We start from the raw sequence: 26,019 nt of genomic DNA, 5'->3' as shown, positions 1-26,019 counted from the left end.
CCACCAGCATAGGCTAGGAACCATCTCTGTGGCATGTGTGAGAGAGAGGAGGTCAGGAGAAATTCTTCAGAACGTTACTGACACCATTGCAAGAGTCACCCACCCCTTCACCCATCGCATGTTACTGACCTTCACAGAAAGCGCCATCTGCTAACCCCTCCTTTGTCCATGAGCAGCTACTGTCCTGCGTATAAACACCGTTTCCTTACCCAAGGGGATCTGGCATCCTGTTCCAGGTCGCCTTCCCTTCCTGCCTTAACGATGTATCTTTGCAGCCTCAGCACTTCTGGAGAGTTGCATCCTCGACTGACAAAACCAGTTCTTCCTGTACGGCCCATGGCCGCCACTTAGCCTCTGCAATGGGGAGGTCACCTCCAGGTTCCTTAACTCCTGCTCCTTTTGTTGCTCCTTTCTATAGCCAGACTCCTGGAGGTACAGGAACTGAGCGTTCAGGGGAGAAACTCTCATTGGTTTGCTTGTGAGATGCATTGACAGATGTTTCAGCTGGTACCTCTCACTTTCATTCAGTCCTGGGCTTTCCCTTTATTGCTCCACCAAAGCCCCCTCCTTGCCCTCGCCAGGGTGGGATGCAACCGTCATATTCGGCAGGGGCCAGGAGAGTGTCTCTATGTTGGGGGTATGGCTTTCCTCTCGCAGCTCACCAGGAAAGTCAGACCCTAGATCAGTGGTTCTCAACCTATTTACCACTGTGGGCTGCATATGTGTCTGTGTTGTGTGAGCCACATCCACAGGTGTATGCACTGCCTGTATGGCCCTGAAGATGTCACACGGGCCACAGCTGTGTGCTGACTGGGCCATAAGTGGGCAGCACGTTGAGAACCACTGCCCTAAATGGAGCCACTTCCTGGGCTGGAATGGAGTCCTGTTACTTTGGGGTATGCTCATGTATTAGGGTTACCCTTCCTGGGGGGGGGGGGAGGAGGGTCTGTACTTCTATCAATGTACTGCTGGTGTCACTTGTGTTCTCATATGGAGCTCTACTTCTCCCTGCTGCAAGCTCATAGAATCTCAGGGTTGGAAGGGACCTCAGGAGGTATCTAGTCCAACCCCCTGCTCAAAGCAGGACCAACCCCAGCTAAATCATCCCAGCCAGGGCTTTGTCAAGCCTGACCTTAAAAACTTCTAAGGAAGGAGATTCCACCACCTCCCTAGGGAACCCATTCCAGTGCTTCACCACCCTCCTCATGGAAAAGTTTTTCCTAATATCCAACCTAGACCTCCGCCACTGCAACTTGAGACCATTGCTCCTTGTTCTGTCATCTGCTACCACTGAGAACAGTCTAGATCCATCCTATTTGGAACCCCCCTTCAAGTAGTTGAAAGCAGCTATCAAATCCCCCCTCGTTCTTCTCTTCCGCAGACTAAACAATCCCAATTCCCTCAACTTCTCATAAGTCTTGTGCTCCAGCCCAAATAGTTCCCTCCCCGTAGAGCTTTCCATGTTCCCCAGGGCTGGGTTCTTCCAGACGCAGAATCAGCTGAACACACAAACACGTTAACCAAGTGCATCTGAGAGGAGCAGGTTACTCAGCACTTCCAGGCTGCCACCTTCATCTGTCCCAGGTTCAGCACGTCCCTACCCCCATTTCACATTACAATTGTGCTGGTAGTAACGCACTTGATGAGCAAACCCCACCGGATTTTGGGGCTTGCAGGGATCTTTAACTTGGGTACAAGGAGAGTTGCTGCAGAGTGAATGGGGAAGCCAAGAAAACACCCACCCGGGGGGTGGGAGAGAGAAGCAACCAGCTTAACCATGAAAGTTATTTATTGCCAGGTAATAACCATACCAGGGAGCCGAGCCCAACCAACCATTTGTTATGTTAAATCAAACTTAAATTTGATAAAAGTCAGGTTTAGAAAAGCATAATTGATCCCACCAGTCAGGGTCAGAAAGCTACACCGAGACCGGGGTTCTCTCCGTGAAGCGTGAATCGATTGGAGGTCTCAGGTGGTGGTAGCTGAGGGTCCGGAGTGCTGGAGACAAGTAGAGCCCCTAACACAATCAGGAGAAGATGAAGTCCCAATGGAACAGATGCAGATGTTGGATACACTCGGAGCATTGGTGGGGGTTTTGTAGGGAAACAATAATGGTTCAAGGGAGAACACTAGATCTATTTATGGGTAAACTGATGACTCAAGGGAGTATCCCAAAGTTGTCTTGTTCAGGCAATAGGAACTGATCATTCCTGGCTATGGGTGGTGCTCCTTCCAGGGAGATCACAATGCAATTAGGGAACTTCAGTATTTTGGATCCCGATAACTGATTTATTACTAGAATCGGTCTGATAACTGCTGAGTTGGGTGTGGGCATGCGGGTTCATTGACATCTGGAGCAGAGATCCCCCATCATGCACTGCTTCCCTGCTTTTCTGGTCGGTGCGGTTCTTGCCTTGGTATCTGTTCTCCATTCTGTGTGCTAATGGAAATGCCTCCCTGTGCCATCTTCGATGCAAATGAGGTTAGGGGAGTTTCCTTAATCCTGTCACCCTTGTCCCAGGGATTTAGGTGTGTCTCCCACGGCCTTTTCATTGCTTTTTGTAAGTCTGTCTTCTGATCGGTTTTGGTTCAAGCAGAGGCTGGGGGACGGGGGGGAGGTCTTTTGTGAGTCAGGCTGGATACTGTGCCCTGGTTCCCCAAGAACACAGAGCTCACAGGTAACAGTCTCCCTGTTCATTCTGATCTGTATGCAGTGGTGGTGGAGCCACGTTGGTCTCAGAATATTAGCAAGACAAGCTGGGTGAGGTAATACATTCTGTGAGTGAAAAAGACAAGTTTTCAGGGGTGCACAGAGCTCTTTTTCAGAAGCTCGGAGTGAGCTCAAAAGCTTGTCTCACCAACAGAAGTGGGTCCAATAAAAGATATTACCTCCCCTGCCTTGTCATTCTGATCTGTGTCAATTAAGTCCAACTCTGGCCTGGAATGTACCCACCTCTGCTTGACATGAGCTGTAGGCTTCCCTTTGCTGTTCCTTTCCTTGGAGAAATTCACTAAAGGATCCTGGTCTTTTCTTTTCTGCTAAACGGGTACCAGGAACTTCCCCATCATCCTCGTAATTCTTCAGCGTCAGGAAGAGGATCCTTTTGCGGGGGGTGATAATGGGGTTGATCATCTCCCTCCTGGGACTGTTGTAGGCACATAGGTGTACCCTATGAATCCCGCTGTAGTTACTGGCTGTAACTACAATTGTTACCAGGCCGGACAAACTCACTACACCTAACATGCTGTTTATAATGTTTATCCAAAGAGTGTCCTGTGAGGTATCATATGAAAGCTGGTGACCTCTTGTCACTGATATTCTTGGGTGATGTATGCATGGTTAGCGTCTAAAGAGAGGCGTGCTGAAAATGTTCCTGAAATATGTTTAGACCAAGTAATCTATATAGGTTTCTTCTAGACAAAGCAGTGTATATTGGCTGGTCTGCAGGGGTCAAGCTTTGTAAACCAAAGACTATGGATCATACATGGGCACCTGTGATAAACAGCTCGATCACTCTAACGGACAAAGGGCGAAACAGCCTGGGTTGATTACAGACAAAAGACAGTGAAAGTACATTTGCATATAAGGTAAACAGCGATCAGGAAGAAGAGCCCAGGATGGTAGACAACAAACAGCAGGGTCAGAGTCTGACCCCCCCCAGGGGGTCATCCTGACTCTGGGGACAAAACAATGAGTTTGGGGAAATACAAGGAGAAGCAAAAAGCCATTTTGGCATCCATCACTCAGGGGACAAAAGAACCTGTGGGGCTGGAGATGTAAGTGAGAAAGCTGTGTAGGCGAGAGCTAAGCTGTCGCAGCTAGAAATTGCAGTTGCACTGGTTTAATTTGTAACCATTTTCTGTTATCCCTGCATAGCATCGCTTAAATCTGTTTTTATTGGCAGATTTATTCTTGTTTTATTATAAATTCCTCTCAGTGCTGCTCTACTAAAGGCAGATGGGTGTCCTCAGTTGAACCAACAGGCTGGTTCTGTCTCTTTGGAGACCACGAAGTTGGTAATTTCAGAACGGGTCCAGTGCTAGGGGCTGAGGGCTGCAGGGGAATCCTCTTCCAGGGGCTTGTGACCGAATGCTACCTGCAAGGCAAGGGTTAGAGAGGCAGAGTCGCAAGGCATTTGCTGGTCAGGCTGACAGAATAGCGTGGCAGGGAGCTGGCTCGTTCAAGCTCCAGCAAAGCTCCCTCTTGCGGAGGAGTAACACAATGGCTTATGGTTCTGGGTGCCCCGACAGTGTCACAACAGGTGCTAAGGCCTGGAACCTCTCACTCAGTTTAGCTTCCTCCTCTGCCTAGCTGCGATGGTCATTTAGGATTTTGGGGTGGGTTCCGTGAGCTTTGGGTAATCTTGTAACCTGGTCCGTGCGTGAGTGTGCATGCAGTGGGATAAAAGTGAGCTTTGATCAGTGTGCCTTACTCCCTGCAAGTCTTCAGGTCATATCTGTAAGTTGCTCTGAAGGGGCGATAGACATGAGCGCGCTGTTGTTGCCGGGAAGCACCTCTGGCTCCGTTTTTGATCTCTTGCCCATGTGCTCTGCAACATTCTTTGCTTCCCACCTTTCCTCCTTCCTGGAAGCACTTTGTGAGAAAGCTGCATTGTGCCGCCGCTGATCAAAGCCAGATCCATTGGGCTGCCTCTCCCGGGCAGAGGACACTCAGGGTGGGGTCCGTAAACCGCCTCACGCCATCTAAACAGAACTGGGTTTGTCGTGAGATTGAAGGCCATTGTCTAAAGGAGACGATTTTCCTCCAGAGATGATTGCGGCTTTGGTAAATGCTTCCACAGGCTTCTTTTGAAGTTCCTGTGCTGTAAACGGCGCCAAGTTCCTGTCGGATTATGGAAGGAGGGTAGAATTTCAGTCACGGTCCAGGGGTCAGCAAGGAGGCAGGAGTGGGGAATACCGGGCGGCCCCTGACAGCCAGTTAGGATCTGACAGGAGTGATCTGGGGAAAGCGCTCTCAGCCCCCAGTGGCCATAGTTGGGAATTGCACTTTTATCACACTAGATAACTATTTATTTATCTCACCTACACAGGGTCTTCATCTGCCTAGTCTCACATCTGTCCTGTATTTATCTTCCCACCAACCCTAGGGGGTTGGGGATTTTACAGAGGGGGAATTGAGGCACAGAGAGAGGAGTTAACTCACCCAGCAAGACTGTGGCAGAGAAGGTCTCCCGACGCCTGTGCTAATGCCCAACCCACGGAACACCCTTCCAATGAACGTGAGCTTGGACAGCGCAAATTGTAGAGCTAAGGGATTGCTGGTGAGCTGAACCCCCCCGCAGGGCCCTGCAATCTTTGTCAGGGAACTAGATTTGAGGAGCTGGATGTTTAGTGGACCCAGATCCCATTCAGCCTTATCTGGCCACGAGCAACTCCTTGAAGAAACCTCATGTACCAAGAGTGATGGAGCAAAGGGTGCTCTCCCTTGATTCCCTATCTCTGCATGAAGATCGAAGGGGAAAGAAATGGAGGATCTTGCGATGGGGGGGTCTACTCTAGACCACCAAATCAGGAGGGTGGAGGTGGATGAGGCATTTCTGGAACAAATAACAAATATCCCCAAACCTGGTAGTAACGTGGGACATTAACCACAACAGCTGTCTGGGTGGTTAATGTCCCATGTAGAGCAAAACACAAAATCTCCAATAACTTCTTCTTTCAGAAGGTGGAGGAAGGAACTGGGGGACACCAATTTTAAACTTGATTCTCATGGAGGAATTTTCTAATCTGAAGGTCAGAAGCAATTTGGGTGAATGTGACCATGAAATGATAGATTACTCAATTGTAAGGAGAGGAAGGAGTGAGAGCGGCAGAATAAAAACAATGGACTTCAGAAAAGCAGACTTTAATAAACGCAGAACTGGTACATTTTTCTTCCCCTGGGCTCTACCTAAGGGATAACGGAGGTCAGGAGAGCTGGCAGTTTCTCAAAGAGACAGTATTAAAAGTGCAACAGCAACTTATCCCGATGCAAAGGAAAGATAAGAATAGTAAAAGACTAATCGGGCTCCATCAGGAGCTCTTTAATAACCTGCAGATCAAAAAGGAATCCTACAAAAAGTGGAAATATGGATGAATTGCTAAGGAGGAATACAGAAGAGTAGCACAAGCATGTAGGAACGAAATCAGAACGGCTAAGGTACAAAATGTGTTACCTTTTGTGGCCCTTGCTAGGTGTAACAAGAAGAGGATCTTTAAATACATTAGGTGCACAAGAAAGACAAAGGAAAGTGTAGGTCCTCTGCTTAGCAAGGAAGGAGACCTAATAATGGATAACATCAAGAATGCTGAGATATTTAATGCCTATTTTGCTTCAGTTTTCACTAAGAAGAGAATTGGCGACCAGATACTTAACACGACTAGTATTAACAACAAGGGGAAAGGAACACAAGCCAACATGGAGAAAGAACATTTTAAATAATATTTAGATAAGTTAGAAGTATTCAAGTTAGCTGGGCCTGATGAAATTCACCCTGTGGTACTTAAGGAATCAAGTGAAGCAATGTCTGAACCATTCACGATTATCTTTGGAGGATGGGTTCGGTCCCAGAGGACTGGAGGAAAAACAGGCATAGTCACTGGCTATAAAAAGAACAAAGAGGGCTCGGGGAATTATAGGCGTCAGCCTAACGTAAATACCTGGAAATATACTGGAACAAATTATTAAACAATTAATTTGTAAGCACCTAGAGGACAATAGGGTTACAAGTAATAGCCAACATAGATTTGTCAAGAACAAATCATCTCAAACCAACCTAATTTCCTTTTTTGACAAGGCTACTGGCTTAGTGGATGGGGCGGCGGTGGGGACGGGACAGGGACGGGACTGTAGACGTGATATAACCTTATTTTAAGAAGACCTTTGACACAGTCCCACATGACATTCTCATAAGCGAACTAGGGTCTAGATGAAATTCCTATAAGGCGGGTGCAAAACTGGTTGAAAGGCTGTATTCAAAGAGGAGTTCTCAATGGTTCACTGTCAAACTGAGGGGAATTTTTCTATTCGGATCCTGCAACAATCTGTCCTTGGTCTGGTACTATTCAATAGTTCAGGAATCGGCAACCTTTGGCCCACGGCCCGCCAGGGAAAGCCGCTGGCAGGCCGGGACGGTTTGTTTACCTGCCATGTCTGCAGGTTTGGCCAATCGCAGCTCCCACTGGCCACGGTTTGCCGTGCCAGGTCAAGGGGGGCTGCGGGAAGGGGCCTCAGCCCAGCACAAACCAGCCTGCCAACGGCTTTCCCTGGCGGGCCGTGTGCCAAAGGTTGCTGATCCCTGCAAGAGTTTCATAAATGACTTGGATAATGGAGTGGAGATTGTGCTGATAAAATTTGGAGATGACACCAAGCAGGAAGGGCTCACTAGCACTTTGGAGGACAGGATTTGAATTCAAAAGTCTTGACAAATTGGAGAATTGGTCTGAAATCAACAAGGTGAAATTCAATAAAGACAAGTAGAAAGTACTTCACTTAGGAAGGAAAAATCAGCTGCACAGCTACAAAAAGGAGATTAAGCTGCTAGGCAGTACGAGCAGGCACAAGTACTGCAGAAAAGGATCTGGCATTATAGTGGATCACAAATTGAATATCATCTACAATGTGACGCAGTTGTGAAAAAGACTCATATTCTGGGGTGCATTCACCCTGTCTGTAAGGCCCTAGAGGTATAGCGAGGGGGCGTGGCCTCCCTCTGAGGTGGATGGGGAGGAAACCTAACGCATCTCTGGGTGGGCAGAGCCGGGCAAGCCACACCTGCCATGCCAGAAGCACGCACCCCACACATACACCACACGGTGATTTTGGGGCGAGCGTTTTACCAGTTTGTATCTGATGCCTTACGTGACACCTTTTAGATACGGATTATGACAACAGGGTGTTAGGTGTAATGAGCATGTCAGGCCGGACAAGTTGCTGACACAGCACAGTGAATCCTCAGTGGGCCTCTGTCTCACAGTCCCACTTTACTTAGCGTTGGTGAGACCTCAGCTGGGGCACCGTGTCCGATTCTGAGGGCCACGCGTTCGGACAGACTGGAGGGAGTCCACAGGAGAGTAACAAAAATGATCAACGTTTTCCAAAGCCTGACCTATGAGGCATGTTTAGTCTTGAGGAAAAAAAGACTGAGGTGGGAACCAGATAAGTTTTCAGATGTGCTAAGGACTGTTGCAAGGAGGACGAGGCTCAGTTCTCCACGTCCACTGAAAGTCGGGCAAGAAGCAATGGGCTTAATCTACAGTAAGGGAGAGATGGGTTAGATATTAGGGAAAAACTTTCTAACTATAAGGACAGTTAAGCTCTGGAACAGGAGTTCAAGGGAGGTTGTGGAATCCCCGTCATTGGAGGTGATTAAGAACAGGTTGGACAAACCTGTCAGGGATGGTTTTAGGGTTACCTGGTCCTGCCTCAGCACAGGGCGCTGGACTAGATTACCTCTCGAGGTCCCTGCCAGCCCTGCATTTCTATGTTCCGGGCAATGCTTTTCCCTCCACTCTGAACTGGCTGGGACATCTACTCAAGAAGATCTCTTCCTGTCACTGGTGCTACAGACGCCACCTCTGGCAGTCCTCTTGTGAATAATAGGAGCTGTTGCACCTGGAGATGGGAGTGCAATGAGTTAGCATGTGTCTATGCTGTGCCACCTCCTGTGCTGTGCTCTTGTAAGGGCTCCCCAGAACAGTGGGGCCAGGGTAGGTGAATTCATCCAGGGGAGCACACCCAGAAATGTCTGGGTACTTGAGGTAGTTTTCATGATTGTGCGGGGGGGGGGTGTCCTTCCCGGCAAAGTGGTATGGAGTCCTACACCGACAGTGCCCACACCGCACTTGTGAAGTGTCAATGCCCACAAGCAATGAGGCCCTTAGTTAAAAGGCAGCCCTGACTCAGGATGAAGAGCGCTCTGCTGCATTGCTCTCATTTCCTGGCTGTAAATGAAGACTTTGTTGACAGGATTATGTTATTGCTGGCTGCAAATATTAAAAAATCATGAGTCTGGAACAAAAAAAATCACGACTAGCGTAAAAAATAAATGTTAGGGTATTTTCACGTGCCCTCTAGTTTCTGAGCCTTTAGGTCACGCTCAGGTCACATCTTCAAGCTTTTGTCCACAACCCTGAGATCTAGAAACTCAACTATTTTTTTTATGACGGTTCAGATCCTATTGTGATTCCAGGAATTGGGGCTTCATGTAAAAAGCCAAATAGTGCAAGACTTGTGATCAAACCCATGAGAGTTGGCAACCCTGGGCCAAAAGATTGGCTGAAAACAGCTTCCACTTCAGAAGGTCTGGGGGACCTTTAAGGTGCATCGGAATCTTGTGACCCCACCCCTGCTCCCAGTTCTGGGCCCATTTAAAACTAAAATGAGCAAAGCTAGTGGAAGATTGCGCCTTACTTTCTATCATGTGTTGGCCAGTGGGGTGGACTTGATGGGACCTACCAGACCTTTGGGCTCTTGTTTCCAGCCTAAGAGGAAGAGCTCTTTCTGAATCGGGCCTGTCGGCCCCTGTGCCCCCAATCTTTCTCTGACGGAGCGAATCTTCAGGTTCGCTTCCTGATTTCTGCCTCTGTTGGATGGTACAGCCTCCCTACAAATAATAATCCTTCCTGTGTGCTTAGAGTTCCTCTGTAGGTCACAAAGACCCATTAGTTATTTGATGGATGGGGAAACACAGGCATGGGAAAGGGAACGCGATTGGCCTATGCTCACACAGCAAGATCTTGGAATAGAACTCAGGTGTCCTAGCTCCTACCCTTGTGCCCTCGCCGCAGGACCAGCCCCCATAAGAACTGTTGTTTAATTCAACTCACTGCTATTCTGTGCTAGTAGCTTCTCGGTCAGGATTTAGATGGACGCAAGGAGCAGAAGGGGCTGGCTTGCATTAGGGGGGGGGTGTGACGGTCTGAAGGTGCCGAGAGCAGCTCCAGAATTTAAGGCTGCATCAAGCAGGAACCTTATCTCTGACCCTCACTTTTGTTTATATATAAAATTACCGCATTGAGGGGCCTTAGGCCGTCTCAGAACCTGCTCTGTGAAACTGACAAGGAAACATTTGCTGGGAACCAGGAGGTTATTTGGAAGACTTTGCAGATCACATTCTTCCCAGTGTCTGGGACAAGCTGGTACAAGTTAACTGTGGAGAACATAGGGAGGGTAGCTGTGTAAACTCCCACTGACTGAACTGCTCCTTGCCTTCCAGCTTTAACCCTTGCTGTGCCACAGGACTCAAACCCCATCTTGTTACTGGCAGATGCTTTCTGAGTGCCACTTAAAATGCACACTCCCTTCTTGTCAAGAGTTACGACATGGCCTTGGACTTCTTCCCAGGCATATGTGGCTCTCCTTCCCTTCCTGGCCAATACCCGTTCTCTGAAGCCCCCCGATTTCACTCGTTTCACCTAGCTGAGAAATTCTGTCCCCAGTGAAGGCCATGGCAAAACCCCTATTGACTTCAGTGGGGGCAGGATTCCCTCTCTGAGCTCTCCCTTCCATCTCTTTACTGGGGGGATAGGATTGGCTGGGGGAGATTCTGGGTCTCCCTTCCTTATGTTGCTGAGAATTAATTGGAAACCTGAAAAGCAGCCAGTCTGTTTCCTGCTGTCCCCTGGCGCTCCTGGAACAATGGGGGTGCAGCATGTCTGACTGCTTTGCTTCTGAGTCCTTGGAGAATCTCTCCCCAGACACATCACCTGGGCTGATAATGCCCCATGTTCAATAGCTCAGAACTGGGAGCAACCGTGGACATGGCTTCCAGATACTGAGACAAAGGGGTTTCATCCCCCAGGGTCTTGGGTTGAATTCCTACATCCTGCCTCCCCAAACACTCCCTGCAGAAGGAGCTTATGGGTGACCCACTCTCCCCTATTTTAAGGGATCTCCCCTTATTCCATTGATTTGTAATGAGCTGGACGTGTTCTCTACTATCTGTTTTATGCAGCACTGATGTGTTCTTCCCCAGAGGTAACTGCATTTCAGGGCTGGGCAAAACAATTCCTGGGTGTACAGTCTAACCCATTTATGAGGGCCTGTAGCTCTTTGGGTGGCTGGGTTTCTATAAATGTCTGATTATTATTATTATTTATTAATTTATTTATTATAGGTACACCTCAGTGTCTGTGAAGTCATGAGGATCCCAGTGCTCCTGTGAAATTGAGGTAGGTGGGGGAAAGGGAATTTTAGCCTTGTGGTAAAAGTGGCTTTTCATCTATGGATCACAAAGGGCTTTACCATTGTCCCCATTTTACAGATGGAGGAACTGAGGCACAGTGAGGGAACGTGACTCACCCACGGTCACTGGCAAAGCAGGTCATAGGCCCTAGGTCTCCTGACTCCCAGTGCAGTGCCCAGTCCACTGTATGGCCAGGATTTTCATCCCCTCAGTGTATGCCCATGTCTCTGTATGCAGGGGTGTAAATGGCTGTGTGGCAGGAGCGGGTGGAAGAGAGCATATAGGACGGTGTGTTAGGGAGTGGGGTGAAACATGTCTAGGCATCTACTCGGTGTATCGAATGGGGAGGGGAGTAACACAGTTATTCTGTAGAGTGGGAGGGGTGGGTGGCACATATGGGGTTCAGTGGCAGGTTTTGTATAGAGATGTTGATAGGGTCTGGGTGCTCATTTGGGAGAGACGAGGCATGTTCCCATGTCCTGTAATTCGCCCATCCAACCCAGGCAGGTTCGCATTTGTTTCCCTGTAAGAGGCGGTTGTGATTTGGGGGTGTCTATGCAGAACAGAATCCTTAGCCTGTGGAGCCAGGTAGTCTGGGGTTAAAGCCACTTTTACCACAAGGCTAAAATTCCCCGCTGGAAATTCCCAGCTGACCAGCAGGGTCAAGAGCCTATTATCCGGGCTGGTGCTTACTATCAGGGGGCGGTTCCTATTTAAGTCTTTAAAGAGGTGCCTGAGGATGGGACTTCTAGGCAGAAAGAGATCGGCCCCAGGCAGAGTCCATCCAGCTGGCTGGTGGGAAAGAAACAGCTGCCTGCAGAGCCCTGTCACAGAGAAGAGATTAGCTGGAGTGAAAACATTTCCCTGGAGCCACAGCAATGGAGCCAACTCTTCTCCTCCTGCTCCTCAGCCTGGGCTGGACTTGCAGCGGTAAGTTCCCTGGAGAGCACAGCAGATCAGAGGTTCTCTCTGGGCTAGAGGGATTGGGGGCTCCCTGCCTTCGTGAAGGGCTGAGTTGTTCTTTTTAGCTATTTCTCCATGCTGGTCCTGGGTGCTGCTCTGAAGTTTTCCCTCTTCACGGTATGCTACACAACTGCTTTGCCGATGGCATCCCCTGCAGCTCTGCTGCCTGGTGCGTCGGCGTGAGCAGCTGCGGCTCTGTCCAGATGTGATCTGTGTCGAGGGCTCCCAGCGATGCTCTGTGCCCAGTTTGGATTGGCTGTGCTAGCCTCGGGGTGCTTAGGAGGGGACTGTTAACAGAGCTGTCTCCATCCTTGGGTACACATGGGTCTGTGTTTTGTTCTGTGGTTATACAGTGCCTGGCACAGTGGGGTCCTGGTTTGTGACCCGGGTCCTGGGCACTCCGGTAATATAACCAATAATCCCACTTTCTTTCTGACACCCCCTCTCCGCGAACCTCCACTGCATTGAGCTTGGAGGAAAATAAATCAGTGACTTAAACATTGTTAAAACTGGTTCCGAAAGGGAGGGAAAAAACACATCACTTTGTCCCCCGGACGTTGGCTCCATCTTGAATGAAATGAATAGGGTTATAGAATGGTGACACAGCTGAATCTCAGAGAACATTTATTTTAGCTCTTAGAACAATACCAATCGCTCAGAGCCTAATTTTTACATCCGCGGATGTATATTGGCCCATAGACTGGTCTACGCAGCATCAATGGCATGAGACGTGAGCATGCTGGGCTGCCAAGTGCTCTCGAAAAGAAACACTCTCGTAATAGTGCCAACAGCTACAACAGTGTCACTGCCACATTCGGGGCTAGTGCTGGCGTACTTTTAGACAGACGCAATGAGCTGGCTCTATTACACGGCTTTACTTTGGAGACAATCCTTCATACCAACAGCATCCCAGAGTGCTGTAGCGCAGGGGTGCTCATATTTTCATAGGGTGGACCACGTAATAGACCGCTGGTCTCATGGACCCTCTTCCTTCCCATGTGCCATTGCCCGCCCCTCCCATTCACGATCACCTGTGGTCCTGCCTCCCCCCGTTCTTCTTCATCTAGTTGGCACAGGGACACTGCACAATTACCTGCATTGAAAATGAATGTTGGGAAAGCATTTAGGAGCTGACTTGGGGTGCTGAGTACCCACCCCCTGCAACTGAAGTTGTGGGAGCTGCTGGCTCTCAGCACCTTCCATCATCATGCCCTTGGGGGTATTTTAGCTGACTTGTGATGCCATCTAGCAGCTGGAAATCAGACCCACATAACCAGCAGCAAGTGCTCCACAGACACCCAGTCCTACATGGAAAGCAATTTGGGAACTGCCTTTGCAGAGAGTTAGTTAAAGCCGGATGCTCAGTGGCTGTAAATCACTGTCGCGCCGTTGGCTTCAAGGAGTTGGGTCAATGTTCTCCAGCTGAGCGGCTGGCCCAGACAGTACAAGAGTTGACAGCCTGCTGGGAAAAATGGGAAATTATTTTGTTTTGTTGCCTGGGCCACTCGAGTGAGTCATTAAAAAGCAAGCTGCTGCCCTCTGGGTCATCGCGCAGACACTCCAGATCTTTGGGTCGTTTTCAGAACAGCCGAGGTTTGGCCTTTGTCAAAATTTCCGCGCTGTTTGCTGTGCACCCCAGAAGTGGCTGCATTTCTGCAGTGTTGTTGGCGGGGCACCTTGACATGAAAGTCTCTAGTGAGATGTACAGATTCAATCCAAGTCACTCATGCAAGCTTCTGTTTCTGTAGGTTTACCTCTGCAGTCTCTCCTTTAACATTGGCAGTGGTTTTGTAACAAAAAAAACATTTTAAATGCATGTGTCATTTTCTTCCTTGGGCAAACCAAAGCTAAAATATTCTGGATTGAATTAAAATCAAGTATTTAGTGCTTTGTCTTTAAACACAGTAACCAGAGCGTGGGATTTGTATGGCTCACGTCTGATTGGCAGCCTGTTCCTACTTTCTGCTGGCTGCCTGGCTCCCAGGAGAGCAGCAGCAGCAGCAGGGGATTAACCAGTGGAGGATGACGGGTGTTCAGGCTTATTTTTTGAATAACCACTTGTAAAATCTTTGTGGGAAGTAGAGACTTGGATGAAGTTAAACCCAGGCTGTGTTACAGGGAGAATCTCATCCCATGGAAACATCTGCAGTGAAATAACATTCCTTCCACTGTAGCGGCATCTTTCCTCCCTGAGGGATCCTGTGGATCAGCACTGAAATGCTGCCACCTCTGAGGTGGAAGAAACCTGCTACTGCATTGCATGACAGTTGTGGGGAGTGGGAATCAGAGCCAACAACCCAGGAACAAACACTTGCTCTTCTGGAAAGTCTGAGGGAATGTTTGAATGTAGTTTTGTTTTTGCGGTCACGACTCAGAGGGGAAGTTTGAGGGGAAGTGGAGTGAAAGGGAGAAATCCTGCCTCTTTTTGCCATGATCTTCAAATTACCCTTAACTTCACCAGGGCCAGAATTTCACCTGTGTTGCATCTGCAGTGTTACTGACCCCTCTCATTTAATTGCAAGTCATGTGATTGGTGTTTTTTTTTAAAAGCCCCAGCTCCAGGAGTCCTGTGATTATGGGAGCATCTCAGCTTTAAAAACAAAACAAAAACAGTTGCTATCCCTCTTGATTGTGCAGGTGACCTGAGTGCACCCTAGTGGCTCAGAAACCAGAGCACTGAACCCAAAATCTCACCATGTCTGTGCTGCCCTTTCCATTGGGAACAGCTGCCTGAGCTAACGCTGGGTATTTACTGCTCTTCTCTGAATGACCCTTGTTTTCTCCACTTGCTTCTTTCCCCCTTCCCTCCACTCCACCCAGGCCGACTGACGGTGCTGCCCCAGGAGCCGCTAGTCCAGATTGGAGGTACCATTCAGTTGAACTGCTCCTTGGACTGTCCGGATGGGAAGCCCCAGTGGAAAGGGCTGGACACCAACCTGGGGAACATCATCTCCACCCCCACCTATAGCCTCCTGCTCATCACCAATGCTGCTGTAGCCATGGAGGGCACGAAGTTCTGCGTGGGGAACTGCCAAGGGAAGTCCCACCAGGGGTCGACCAGCCTGCAAGTGTACTGTAAGTGCCCTGGGTCGATGCAGTTACCCCCCAGCTGCGTGACGGGCTAGACTCCAAACACAGACAGTCAGATTGAAACCTAGAGGTTTTACCGTCACATTGGCCGGGTGTTTTTCTGACCCAGGCAAACAGGAGGGACTGACCGACCGTGCTGGGGAACCAGCCAAGCTGACCCTGCAGAAAAAGTGCTGCCAAATCACAAAGACTTCAGAATGAAAGAAAATCACTTCCCCGCTCATCCCTGTCCGTTAGCGTTGCCTCCGGAGCCACTCGCAACAAACCTCAGATAAGGGGCACTTGACTGTGTCCATTTGGGGGGCCTGATCCTATATCAGCTGCAATCTCCCACCCTCCCCACTTCACAGAACCCAGCTAACCTTGGAACTGCCCAATGGTCCATCTCAGCTGGTATCCTGACACTGACCATAGAGGAAGGTATCAAGCCTTCGTGTGCCATCCTGTACCTTAGGATTCTTCCTGGCCCAGCTGATGATCAGTTTATGTCCAGAAGCATGAGGATTGATCACTAAAATGCAGCCCCTTCTGGGGTGGAGGATGGCCACAAACCAGGGCAAGAGGGCAGTTAAGATCAGGAGGCCTGGTTCTCAGAGGTGAGGGGCACCTGCAGCACCACTAGAAGCAATGGGAGCGGCTGGTACCCAGCCCTTCTGAACATCAGGCCCTGGGGTTGAAGGGCTGACGTGCAAGGCTCTCTCAATGCCTGGACCCCCCGGCAGACGTGGCCCTGGGAATGGCCATGGTAAGCCAGCCAGGAATGTAGTTTTGTAGCTTCTGGAGTGGATCAGAAATTGGCCACTGTTCCCAGGCCTGATCTCAGTGATGAATCCTTAGGGGAAGAGGGCAGGAACTGACTGCATCCCGCTGACTCCCCTCTGCATGGAGGCGCTGCAGATGCCACAACTGACAGGACGTGCACTTCACACCTGAAGTCCACGGGTGGGAGCCTCAGAAGGGGCGAGTGACTTACAAGCACAAATCCTGCAGATTTTCAAAGGGACTTTGTGCATCTAACTCACATAGGTGCTTTTGAAAATCCCACCTTATGTCTCCATTGGCCACGCCCGGCCCCGATCCCCTGGGCACCCTGTCCCATGGTAGGTGATGTAGCTAGGAAGCCTGCCGTTCCTCATGTGCCATTCTTTTCTCAGCTCTTCCAGACACTTTGCAGCTGGAAACCCAGCCAAAGGAGCTGGTGGCTGGTCAGCCAGCCCATCTCCACTGCTCTATTGGCAAGGTGTACCCACCTGGCTCCTTGACCCTGAGCTGGTATCGGGGGGACCAGAGACTGGAGAGCCCAGACCCTGAAGAAGCGGCTGATGATGAGGAACTGTTCAGTTATGACTCTGAGCTGGAGGTCCCAGGGGAGGAGGTGACGGAGGGCCTGGAGTTCAGGTGTGAGGTGGAGCTGCTGCTGCCCTCAGACAGGAGTTTCCGCCGGGCCACAGTGGTGACTGTGAGCACAAAAGGTAAGTCCTGGAGAGCTGAGCTAGGAATCTTAGCACGGTGGATGTGCAAGTTCTCCTGCCAAAGCCATTTCCCCATGTCGCTTGCAATACTTGTCTGCCGGGGGTGAAAACATCTCCTGCTTCCAGGCTGCTAATATGAACTCGGTGTGGTCTGTAATTCCCTATGCAGCATGGGAACCAGGGTAACATCAAGCTGAATGGGCCTCAATCCACCCACCTGAGGACCTTTTGCTAAACCCTCCCAGCTCTCCAGGAGCGATGCAGCTTCCTCTCAGCCCCTGGCACCTCCCCTCTACCCCACCAGATCTCCTTGATTCATTCTGTTATCCCACCCCATGCGTCCTTCCTCCTAGCCCCAGATACTCTTCCCCTGAGTCCTCTTGCTAGCCCATGCTGTGAAGTTAGGGATCAAGGGAAGGCCCCGTGGGTGCTAGTCCTCTTCCCTGTCTAGGGCCCTAATCCCAAGGATCCTGCCTCAGCCCACACACAGCTGGTGTGAAAGGTGCCTGGGCAGGGGCTGTTGCATATATGAAGGGGAGAGCAAAGCAGGGGCTAGGGCGTGAGGTTTCTGACACAGCCATATCTCTGGAGCCGGGTTCAGAGGGGTGGAGGGAGCCAGCAACCACTTCAATCCCCTCCCAGGGGATGGAGGATCATTCGGTGTCAGCCGTGGTCAGAGGGCCACCTACCTGGCTTGCATGGTCCCAGCTCCTTAAGGACAAGGGCGTGGAGTACGAGTAGCCAAGTGTCAAGAGACTAATCAAAATCTTCTGTTTACAGCTGTAGCAGAGCAGCCCACAACTGGGTCAGTCACTGGCCAAGAGAATCCCAGAACTGAGTCTCCGGCTACTACAGAGAAGCCCCCTGCTACTGACTGCAGCCCCACAACTGGGCTTGGGGCTACTACAGGGAGCCCCACCGCAGAACTGACTTCTGCAGAGAGCCCCACCGCAGAACTGACTTCTGCAGAGAGCCCCACCACAGAGTTCATTGTCACATCTCACAAGCCCAGTGCCAAAGCCACCTCTGTCCCCTGGCTGGTGACCACAGAGACCCTCGCCACCGAGTCCAGGGCTGCCTCACAGCACCCCAGTGCAGGCACAGCCACAACTGACTGGAGCCCCAGCAGCGGCTTGCGTTCTGCTACAGAGAACCCCACCACAGGGGACGTGGCTCACACAGAGAACCCCACCACAGGGGACGTGGCTCACACAGAGAACCCCACCACAGGGGACGTGGCTCACACAGAGAACCCCACCACAGGGGACGTGGCTCACACAGAGAACCCCACCACAGGGGACGTGGCTCGCACAGAGAACCCTCTCACCAAGAAAGCCACTAGTGTCCAGAGCCCCAGAACAGAGTCTGTCTGCAACCTGCAGATCAGGCCTGTCCCTTCTAAAGGGACCACCGGGGAAGCCCTGAAGATCATATGCGAGGCACAGTGCGGTGAGGATATTACCATCAGGTGGCTGAAAACCCCTGTGGAGCTCTCTCAGTACCAGGAGGAGGCGTCCAAGGGCAAATCCATCCTGACGGTTGACCGTGTAGATCTCGACCACCAAGGGATCTATGAGTGTGTCATGCTGAGCAGGAGACTCCAGGTGGCAAGTCTCCACATCGCTGTGTCTGCTGGTGAGTGGCTGCCAAGGGCTTTGCATTCAGGAGTGGTTGGTCCCTGTGGGGAGGTGCGAGCCAGCCCAGGGAGGAGAGGGTGTCCCAGTGATTGTGTTTGTTTCCTTCCCCGATCTGTACTCCCCCAGGTAACAACAGAACAGAAACTACAGCTTATGGCCGGCATAACCCTCCGCCCAAAACCAGTGGGATGGGGAGAGGCGGAGTGCCTGTGTTCAAGGGCCAAGCATCACGCATGGGTCTTAGCCACACACTTTGCTTGGTGGTTGAACGCTACAGTGAATAAGGGCTGGGGAAGGTTGCTGGGTTGACAGCCCTGAAATTCCATCCACAGGCACCAGTACAACATGGGCAGCGGCAGTGCAAGCTTCCCTGCCCACGTGCCTTAACCCGGGGCTGGAGGGATCAATCTCTAGGCAGGAGCCTGTTGTTAGCCTGTACAGCCCATTAAATCCTCTCTGCCGAGGCTGCTGGGGGGCCGTGTGATGTGAAGATGCAGCTGTTGGTGGCTGGCTGGTGCCAAAGGACGCCTAAGACACACCGGGACCCAGGCAGGGATGTTTAGACTTGTTGATTGTTGAGACCGAGGCCTGCTAAGGGCTCAACCACAGCAACTGACAATTTCTCTTCTTTGCAGCTACCTTCAGCACCGACTCGGCCATCGCGGTCGGGACGGCAAGCTCCCTCCTGGGCCTGATCGTCACAGCGTTTGCGTCACATCGCCTGTGGAGACGACTCCACCCGCCGGGCATGACGAGCCCTAAGGGGAACAGCGTTTAGGTGCCTGTGGCCCCGTCGGGACTTGGTTTGAACATTCATCCTCTTTCCACTGACGAGCTTGCCCGTTGTTATGGAAAGCTTGGTATCAGAGCCAGCCGGGCCCCTTGGACTGCACCTGGCCAGAGAAGGGAGTGGAGGAGCTGCCTGATGCTTGGGCTGCTGCTGGGAGAGCTGGGTAAATGGCCAAGCTGGAAGCTGCACAGCAGAGCTGAGCAGACCTTTGGGGTGACCAGTCTCTTTCCTTTCCTCCACTTCACTCCTTGGCATCATGGTTTCCGCTGGCTTCAAGTGCAATGGGAGCATTTTGCTCCAAAGTCCAGGCAAGTGCTGAGACTTGGCTCCTACAGACACACCTGTGGGACTCAGACAAGAGCTTCCCCAAGGAGATGAACAGGTCACAGGTGCCAGGGTACAGCAGTTTCTAAAACAGACCAATGGATTTTCCCTTCACAGTATATTGAAAACTCTCTCCTTGCTTGAGGCTTCTGGCTGAGGAGATGCCAGTGATATTTCCTGTTGGATTGGTTTGAAATCCCTGATCCTTTCTGGATTTGCCACATCTGTTTTCACGGTGGCGTCTTATTTCAAAACTCTCTGGGGTCAGTTGTTCCTGTTTTTGTTCCCAAGTATGTTGGGTATTTCCGGTGGGGGTGGGGAAGAGAAGATGTGGGGGGGGGCGGGAATTCCAGGTGCATTGAAGGTTGGCGAGGGAGGGACAAGGTGAGACTATGCTCAGCCGTAGCCCCTTGGAACTGAGTGGAGACTTTAAGCAAATGCACCACAGTGACGAACTATCAGTGAGACGCTCTGTACTGGTCACACAGCTCCATCTCCAGGCCCTGGGTGTCTCTGCGCTGCTCTGAGACAGGACTGCAACCCCTTCTGGAGAGGGCTGTGGGGCAGCTGCCTGGTTTCCTTCCACGCCGAGATCGTACATGCACCAGCCCCGACTCAAGCCTGGGATGGAAACTGAAGTCAGTTCACCTCTGTATTTAAAATAGCCTAAGAAACCCCTCCCAAGTGCTGTAATCTGTCAAAACAGCTGCTTGTAAATAACTGTACTGAATGTTGAGAACGCAGTAGACCTGCGGTGTATATTGAGTTTCTGGAGTAGAGTGAGAACTGCTGCTCTAATAAAGATCTGGTTTGACATATTCCCGGTAGTGGTTTCCTTGGCGTCTCTGTACCCTGGCCCTACGGTTTCCCTGCAGCAGCAGGGCCGTGTGTATGCTTGTATTCCACACAGAAGGCAGATGGGGGCAGGGAGGGCACCTAGCTTCTCGCAAAATAGCCCCATTGAGTATATTCCTGTGGGCATTTTGACTTCAGCCAGGTATAATAGGTGCCATCAGAATTTGCGAGAGGCACTGAAGTGCAACTTGCTGATTAGATGCTGACGGGAGGGCTCTAAAACGGAATACCGGGTTCCCGTGGCTGAAGCAGAGGCATGCCTCCCTTGATCCTAGAGAGAGATGGGAATCCCAGAAATACCTTACCGAGAAAAACCAGCTCTCCCCGAGTCCAAAAACCAGACCGACGCCACCTGTGCTCCACACACTCCCGGCCTCACCCCTCAGCCGTTGGTCTCAGTTCCTTATGACACAGCAGCACGTCCCTACACTAGTTCACATGTAACCATCTCGGCAAGGAAATCCCCACAGCTGGCATCTGGGCTGCCATTTATGGCCCCTGGGGAAACTTCCCAGAGCAAACGCTGCTGTTCTGAACTTGGGATCCTGCTTCCTGAGCTCAAGCCTGGTCAGGGCAGGGAAGCAATGCCGCCTTCAGCAAGGGCAGAGATAAAGGAGCAATCAGAAACCAGCCCATCTAGTCCTAATCAGTCAATAGGTGCTTTAGCAAAGCACCCCACTCCCCTGCCTGGCAGGGTGGAACAGCCCCGGGCCTAGTAGGGTCAGTACTGCCACATTCATACACCCGCAGGCGGCCTAGTGTTTGTGCTCAGCCGGGGAAGGCTGTGGCCGAAGCAGCTGCCAAGCGAGGAGGTGAGTCTGGCCTTGTCCCTGCAGGGAAAGCTGTGTTGTATGAAACCCAGTAGGTCACCTTGGGGAAGCAGGGAGAGCACAGAAAGCCCAGCAGGGGCATTGGCCAGGGCAGAGCTGGTCGTTTCTCCTTGCAGCTGCAGCACTCAGAGCTGTCATTCTCCAGCTACCTGCCACACATCTGGCGGCTGGGGCCAGGACTGCAGAAAGGGGCTACAGAGGGAGCCAGAACAGAGAGCTCCCCCCCCCCGGCGCATGCACGCACATACACCAGGAGCTAGCTGCACGTTGGGGACACCGGAGAAAAGGACAAGATCCCTTTGCTGAGGACTTGGCTACAGCCCATCTCAGTGAAAGTTCCCTGTAGGGTAGGAAAAGTGACAGCTTGGGCCTTGCGTGTCTGGAATTAAGCACTCAATTCCTGCCTGTTCCTTGTGCAGAGAACTCCTCTCTGGACCTAGCGCTCAGAAAACTCTCATTACTCTGCAGCAGCTTCTCTGTGTGTGTCAGAAGTCAGATGTCCCAGCGAGGGCGGGTGGAATCGCCTTCCACTCTCCGACCTCCCCGTGCCACTGAACAAATACCAGACTCAGCACTGCTCAGGAACCCGCCACCTGCAGCAACCACACACCCGCATTTAAAGAAAAGGAGACCTCCTGCATATCCAGCTGGAGGCGGGTATTAATGCAGCAGAAGAGTTATCCCCGTTGGAATGAAAGCTAGAATACTGGGGTTAACAAAGGCCTCACAGCTTGTGTACTCAGCAACCAGAGTGGGTGCAGTTAAAAAAAAAATCCCTAGCGACCTGTAGTCCCTCTGATGGTGAGCCGTAGCAGCGCAGTGCACTCCAATGCTGCAGGAGAATGGGGGGGGGGGGGGGGGAAGAGAGAGAAGTGGTCTTGCCTCCTAAAATCAGCACCAGTTCCTGCGTGTTACCTAAAGGTCTCCCCTCCAAACACTGACCTGGCCCAGGCCTGCGTTGCATGAGAGCAGATGAAGTCCTACCTCAGGTGGAAAGACTGCAGGCTGCTGCCATGTTCCCAGTTATTAGCAGACAAGGTTTGTTGCTTGGAGTTCAGAATGCACAAGCAAAAAAAGCCCAAACTTTATTTAAAAACGAAACACAAAGCCCTGAACGTACTCAAAGGGCCCCTGCAGAAAATGCTGTTTTAAAGCCGCAACGAAGGGTAGCCTCATGTTCGGTAACAGGCTTCTTGTTAAAGCACAGCCTGCCTACTGCAGGCACATCTCATGGGCCACTGCCACTTACCCATTCCGCTGTCACAGAGCAGATCCAAGGGCAACACCATCCAGTTGCCAGCTGCTCCATTTAAGTTTTCTTTAGGCACGAGGAGCCTTTTGATCCCTGCCCTCTGGGAGGGAGACTGATCAGAGATGTTTGCTGTGCTGCTGTTTCAAGTGAACAGTGCTGGACAATGAAACCTTTATTCAGAGAACAGGTAGCAGAAAAGCTTCCCAGCCTCCCAACTCCACCCTCGAGACCCACTTCTCCCAGGCAGAGGGCAGCTCACTCAACCCCTGGCATGTTGTGGGGCAGTCTCTGTGAGATCCATTTGGAACTGGACTAGGACTATTGCACCAGTGCCCTGAGCAGCTGAGCGGAAAGGCCAGTGTTCTGTGGATCCTGTCTGTGGCTGAAATGTCCCCTGCCTTCTGGGAACCCACTGCCAGACTGAAGACTGTTTAAACCAAAGCTACAAACTTCAGGGTTTAAAGAGGTAACGCCCCACGTTTCTGCCACCATTAATGGAGGGATGGCTACACCACCGGAAGGGCAATCCAGTTGTGGCGTATGCCGCTCCCATGGGGGAATTTCCTCCCCTGACCTCAGCCCCTTTGTCTCTGCACTGATGCAATTTGGTTCAGAGCAGTGCATTTGGTTCCAGAAGAGTGGACCATTTCCCTCCCTGGTAAAGTCCTAACTCTGGTGTCCAAATGCACATCTGTGCTTACAAGTTAGCACAGAGGGGCTGCGTTGTAGCTGACCTCAGACCCTCGCATTGCTTGATTTCCTACCCAAAGCTAGAGCAATCCTTTGTCTTCCTTTGATGCTTTTGTTTAAAACCCCCTTGAGTGGCCCTCACGTCCCTAATGATTTGCAGGCAGAATGAGTGATGCTGGCCCAGTTCTGTAGAACTACCGTTACGTGCTTGTTTATTAGTGACCAGAGGAAAATACTCAAAGACTTTCAAGTTAAACCCTGTCATTGGGCTGGAGCCCGTCCCTCCTTGGGAGCTGTGCGTATTGGGGGAAAAGAGGGACAATCGCCAGCGGTTCACGTACACGCCTCCCCTCTCAAGTTTGCTCCCCAGCCCTTCTTCTGTCAGGAAGCAGAGGTCCAGCACCCGCGCCCTGGAGCATAAAGCATTAGATCAAAGATTCTTGGAGGTGGGGACCTTCTTTGCTTGCAAGGTCTGTCCATCACCGTAGAACACAGTAAAGTGGATGAGCTTAACTGAGCTACAGTGGCAATCAGATTACAGTGAAAGCCTCTAAGGGACATGGTACAGAATTCCCCCCAGAAGGCGCTACTGCCACATTGAGGTAGGTGCATGATAAAAAAACATGACATCGACAGGCTCATGATTTAAAGCAGCTGCAGGCAGTGTTTACAGGAACTGAGTGGCCACAGGAACACTTTTTCCATCAAACAGATTATGCAGCTGCTTCCTGGAAACCATTCTGTTTGGGATCTGTCTTAAGAGTGCATGGAACAATGATCATACGGATGCATCCAGTCAAAAACAAGCCACCCCCAGAAGGTGGAATGCCAGCCCTTTTTCCCTTCACCCAAACCTCAGATGCACTAGACATATTCCTACAGCATTGAAACCAAGATGAGGGGGAGGGGGGGGCTAAACGGAGGCAGCAGAAGCAAAGACACCTGCTGCAGTTTGTAGTGTATGAAAGACCAACTGCATCCGTGGGACAGATGGCAGCATCGCTTCGTGGTGCTCTGTTCAGATCTGAGCTTGGAACACAGAAGATCTGTCCTGGATTAAATTGGCAAGTGTCACCATCCTGAAGGATGTTAAAGCGGGATCACGAGGGAACCTTTGGTTAGACTATAAACCAGAGTCCAGCCATCTGATAGCAGCTCCTGCACCAGTATTGCTTCACCGATATCATCTGTGCACAGCCACTGCCCGCAGCTTCCCATTCAACGGGAAGCATTATAACTGGCATGGTGCTTGAGCTGCTCCAAACCCCAGTCTCCTTATCACACGTACTCAAGGTTCTGCTTCCCTTCCTTAAGGCCCAGCTTCTGCACTGGGTTTCAGCACATTTCCAGCCTCCGGCAGAGTATGGGCAGACTCCGAGACTGGGGCAGCCTAAGCAATTTAGACTGATCAGAGCTGCATGGCAGCAGGACCCGGGAACCTGCCCGCTCCTAGCCATGTACCGTGCGCTGGTGCTTCAGTAGGTTGGATTTGTGGTTAAAGGACTTGGAGCAGCATTTGCAGCTGAACTGCTTCTTGTTCTGGTGAGTTCTCTTGTGCTGCAGGAAGGTGGAGAAGTGGGTGAAGCTCTTAGGGCAGTGCTCGCACTTGAAAGGCTTCTCGCCTGTGTGGATGCGCTGATGCTCCTTGACTGAGGCTTCCCATTTGAACCTCTTGCTGCACTGGGAGCACTTGAAAGGCTTCTCCTCGGTGTGGATGCGGAGATGCTTGATGAGACAGGACGTGCGCTTGAAGCGCTTGGAGCACACGTCGCACTTGAAGGGCGCCTCGTCCGAATGGACCTTGCTGTGCTTGGCCAGGTCCCCAGCCAGCTTGAAGTGCTTGCCACAGACATCGCAGCAGTGGGGCCGACTGTCCGAGTGGACCAGGCGGTGCTTAATGAGGTCAGCGCAGCGGATGAAGTTCTTCTGGCAGGTCTCACAGTGGTAGGGCCGCTCGCCTGTGTGGATGCGCTGGTGCTCCTGGAAGTTGGAGAGGTGCTTGATGTCCTTCTTGCAGATGTCACAGCGGTAGCACTCCAGGGGAACAGCCGCACGGCTGAGGAGCCGCTGTGATCGCTTCCGCTTTCTCCTGACTGGGGACTTTCGAGGGCTTTTCCCTGCTTCCATGAGGTTGGCGATCACACCTGGCAAAGCAAGGATTTATATAACACTGTATGCGCTTGCTCTGCACTTTACAAAGCATGAAAGAAGGCAAGGTTCCCACCTGGAGCACCTTCCAGTCTAACACAGGCAACTATGGGGCCTCATTTCAGGCTGTTAGAAACTGCAGAGATCAGTGCTAGAGATTTAAAGACAGAAGCAGCTTTGAAGGAGGGCACAGGAATAGTGAGTTGGTCCAAAGGCAGGAGACATCATGAAAGAAGGGGAGGGTGGGATTAAAAAAGGAATAGCTGGGAAAGAGGATGCAGAAAACAGGGAGGAGGAAGTGTGAGCACGTGCTTTATTATTAACCACACCCTGCCCTTTCTCTAGTACACCTTCCCTCTCACGACGCCAGTTAGATGGGTCAGAGTACCCCATTATACCCATGGGGCAAGAGAGGAAGAGAAGTGTCAGTCAGACAGTAACAGAGCTGGAAAAACAACCCAGGACTCCTGCTTCCATCACTTGCTCTACCCACTAGGCACAGCCTGTGACAAAATGGGAATGTTCTGAATACTGCGTAGGTGCCTCAGTTTCCCCTATGCCTTTTGTAAGTATCTAGGTGGCGGAATAATTGTTGCAGAGCCCTAGGCAGGTGTGATGCTGTCTGCACGGAGAATGGCCGACACCCTGTCTCCTGATGGCTTTGGCCCCTCCTCTGCAAGGTGCTGACTGAAGGCTCTGGAGAACAAAGAGATCAGGTGGCCTCCTGGCCCGGGAAAGAGACAAAGGCAAGGGGAGGGGCTGGAGGGAGTCTCAGTTTGGAG

The 26,019-nt window shown here is 51.2% G+C and overlaps 3 protein-coding genes across 3 annotated transcripts in view; 2 read left to right on the top strand and 1 right to left on the bottom strand.

The window, feature by feature from the left end:
- Nucleotides 1-12,025, top strand: part of LOC123355902 (hippocampus abundant transcript 1 protein-like) — a 38,390-nt gene extending 26,365 nt beyond the window's left edge. Inside the window, exons 13-14 of the transcript XR_006575226.1 lie at nt 11,118-11,172; nt 11,939-12,025. The gene's annotated coding sequence lies outside the window, so the exon portion shown is untranslated. The remainder of the gene's footprint in view (nt 1-11,117; nt 11,173-11,938) is intronic.
- On the top strand, nt 11,982-19,754 carry MADCAM1 (mucosal vascular addressin cell adhesion molecule 1). Its single transcript, XM_044998747.1, has 5 exons — nt 11,982-12,116; nt 14,970-15,224; nt 16,394-16,711; nt 17,492-18,346; nt 18,984-19,754. Exons 1-5 carry the CDS (start codon nt 12,065-12,067, stop codon nt 19,124-19,126), a joined length of 1,623 nt encoding a protein of 540 aa, XP_044854682.1. The 5' UTR covers nt 11,982-12,064; the 3' UTR covers nt 19,127-19,754.
- A 34-nt stretch (nt 19,755-19,788) lies between these two features.
- Nucleotides 19,789-25,334, bottom strand: LOC123355904 (zinc finger protein 79-like). Its single transcript, XM_044998752.1, has 2 exons — nt 25,314-25,334; nt 19,789-25,233 (listed from the first exon to the last, which is right to left on the bottom strand). The coding sequence occupies exon 2, from the start codon at nt 25,214-25,216 to the stop codon at nt 24,539-24,541; it is 678 nt and encodes a 225-aa protein (XP_044854687.1). The 5' UTR covers nt 25,217-25,233; nt 25,314-25,334; the 3' UTR covers nt 19,789-24,538.
- Nucleotides 25,335-26,019: the final 685 nt, after the last annotated feature.

This window comes from Mauremys mutica, chromosome 24 (assembly GCF_020497125.1).
Source record: "Mauremys mutica isolate MM-2020 ecotype Southern chromosome 24, ASM2049712v1, whole genome shotgun sequence".
Lineage (NCBI taxonomy): Eukaryota > Metazoa > Chordata > Testudines > Geoemydidae > Mauremys > Mauremys mutica.
This window is presented reverse-complemented; position numbering and strand designations above follow the sequence as displayed.